Raw genomic sequence first — 2,241 nt, forward strand, 5'->3', positions numbered from 1 at the left:
CTTGTCCCCTGTCCCCCTTTGGTTCTGCCTTCTGAGACAGCCTCCACCAGGTCCTGAAACCAAGCCAGCCTTATCTGTATCTCATGTGGGGTTTCACAGACATCCCTGCTCCAGGGCCTGCCAGGGTCTGGACAAGGAGAGAAGTCAAGCAGGGCTGGGCATTCCCCCAGGGCAGGCACTGAGCCCAGCAGCAGGAGGGAAATGACCATGCAGACAAATTCACCCATAAACCAGTGGAGAGCAACCAATGCTGAAAGTGGCCAAATAGGGAGGCCACCAGTGAGAGCTCACTCCATTCCCATTCTCTAACCCCATGCCATCCACCCCCCAGCCCATGGAGAACCCAAGCACAGCAGCATAGTGGGGTGGGGGGCAATTTCTTCAGCCTGTTCCTAACCTAAGTTCTGAAAGAAGAGCCCAACCTCCAGACAACATCAAGGAGAAACCCCCCTTTTATTACAGAGTTGTGACAGGAGAGGCCAGCTGTGTCATCAGGCCAGACACATATGTAAGGACCTCTGCGTCAGACAGACTGGGTTCATGCTTCTCAAGAGGAAGAGTGGATGCTAAATATGATTACCACAGATAAAACACCCAAAGCAGAGGATACACTGGAAGTCACCTATAAAGAGACATGGAAAGATTACTTCTGAAGAAATACTACTGATGGAATCAGCTTTTTCAGTGCATCCTTGAGCTCCTGGTTCCTCATGCTGTAGATGAGGGGGTTCAATGCTGGAGGCACCACTGAGTACAGCACTGCTACCACAAAGTCCAGCAAAGGAGAGGAGATGGAGGGGGGCTTCAGGTAGGCAAACATGACAGTGCTGATAAAGAGGGAAACCACGGCCAGGTGAGGGAGGCACGTGGAAAAGGCTTTGTGCCGTCCCTGCTGAGAGGGGATCCTCAGCACAGCCCTGAAGATCTGCACAAAGGACAGCCCAATGAACAAAAAACAGCCAAGTGCTAAACACACACTGACCACAAGAAGCGCAACTTCAATGAAGTAGGCGTCTGAGCAGGAGAGCTTGAGGATCTGGGGGATTTCACAGAAGAACTGGTCCACAGCATTGCCCTTGCAGAGGGGTAAGGAAAATGTAGTGGCAGTGTTAAGGAAGGAATTGATAAAAGCACTGCCCCAGGCAGCTGCTGCCATGTGGGCACAAGCTCTGCTGTCCAGGAGGGTCCCATAGTGCAGGGGTTTGCAGATGGCAACGTAGCGGTCATAGGCCATGACGGTGAGAAGACAATACTCTGCTGCTACGAAGAAGGTAAAGAGAAAGAGCTGGACAGCACATCCCAAATAGGAAATTGCGCTGGTGTCCCAGAGGGAATTGGCCATGGATTTAGGAATAGTGGTGGAGATGGAGGCCAGGTCAATGACGGATAGGTTGAGGAGGAAGAAGTACATGGGGGTATGGAGGCGGTGGTCGCAGGCTACAGCGGTGATGATGAGGCCGTTTCCCAGGAGGGCAGCCAGGTAGATGCCCAGGAAGATCCAGAAGTGCAAGAGCTGCAGCTCCCGTGTCTCCATGAATGCCAGGAGTAGGAACTGGGTGATGGAGCTGCTGTTGGACATCTGCTGCCCCTGGGCATTGGGTCCCTTCTAGGAAGGCCTTCGGTGAGCTCTGGCTGGTGCTGGCTGAGGGTGACCCAGGGAGCAGGAGGCTCTGCTGTGGGCTCTGCATGATTCAGTCCTGACTTACAGCAGTTGGTAAAGAGGAACTTGGAGTGATCTCAGATTAAATCCATGCATGATATGAAAGAAATTCTCAGTCTTGTCACTCTCAGTTCACCTGACTGCAGAGCAGAGCTGTGGGGATTTTGTTTTGTGTCTTCTCTTCCACTGGCCCCACCACAGCTCAGGAGTGATTTTCATGCAGCAATCCCTGGCATTTCTGCTGCACTGCCAGGGAAATCTTGTGGGGCCTGAGAGGCAAAGGGACTGTCCCAGAGTGCAGAGGGAGGACAACTGCTCTGTCCATCAGCCCTGGGCTCAGCTGCCCTGTGCTGGCAGCTCGTTCAGCTGCAGGACCATAGCACTCGGGGGTTCCCCCCTAAAAGAAACAGGGTACTACTGAGAGCAGAGGAATCCAGTTTCCATGTGCAGATCTCCAAACGCCTCAGCCCATTGTACCTGAGGAGGATCTCAGTTGTGCCCACTGAACCAGGGACACCCAGGGCTCATGGCAGCTGCTCACCTACAGCCACCCAGCACCATTTCTGTGGCCTTCAGCACAC

General features: G+C 53.4%; 1 protein-coding gene across 1 annotated transcript; it reads right to left on the reverse strand.

Moving 5' to 3' along the window:
- Positions 1 to 643: 643 nt before the first annotated feature.
- LOC104134705 (olfactory receptor 14J1) lies at positions 644 to 1,594 on the reverse strand. Its single transcript, XM_035903735.1, has one exon. The coding sequence runs from the start codon at positions 1,577 to 1,579 to the stop codon at positions 644 to 646; it is 936 nt and encodes a 311-aa protein (XP_035759628.1). The 5' UTR covers positions 1,580 to 1,594.
- Positions 1,595 to 2,241: the final 647 nt, after the last annotated feature.

The sequence above is a fragment of the Egretta garzetta genome, unplaced genomic scaffold (genome assembly GCF_000687185.1).
Source record: "Egretta garzetta isolate BGI_Z169 unplaced genomic scaffold, ASM68718v1 scaffold881, whole genome shotgun sequence".
In the NCBI taxonomy this organism is placed as follows: Eukaryota; Metazoa; Chordata; class Aves; order Pelecaniformes; family Ardeidae; genus Egretta; species Egretta garzetta.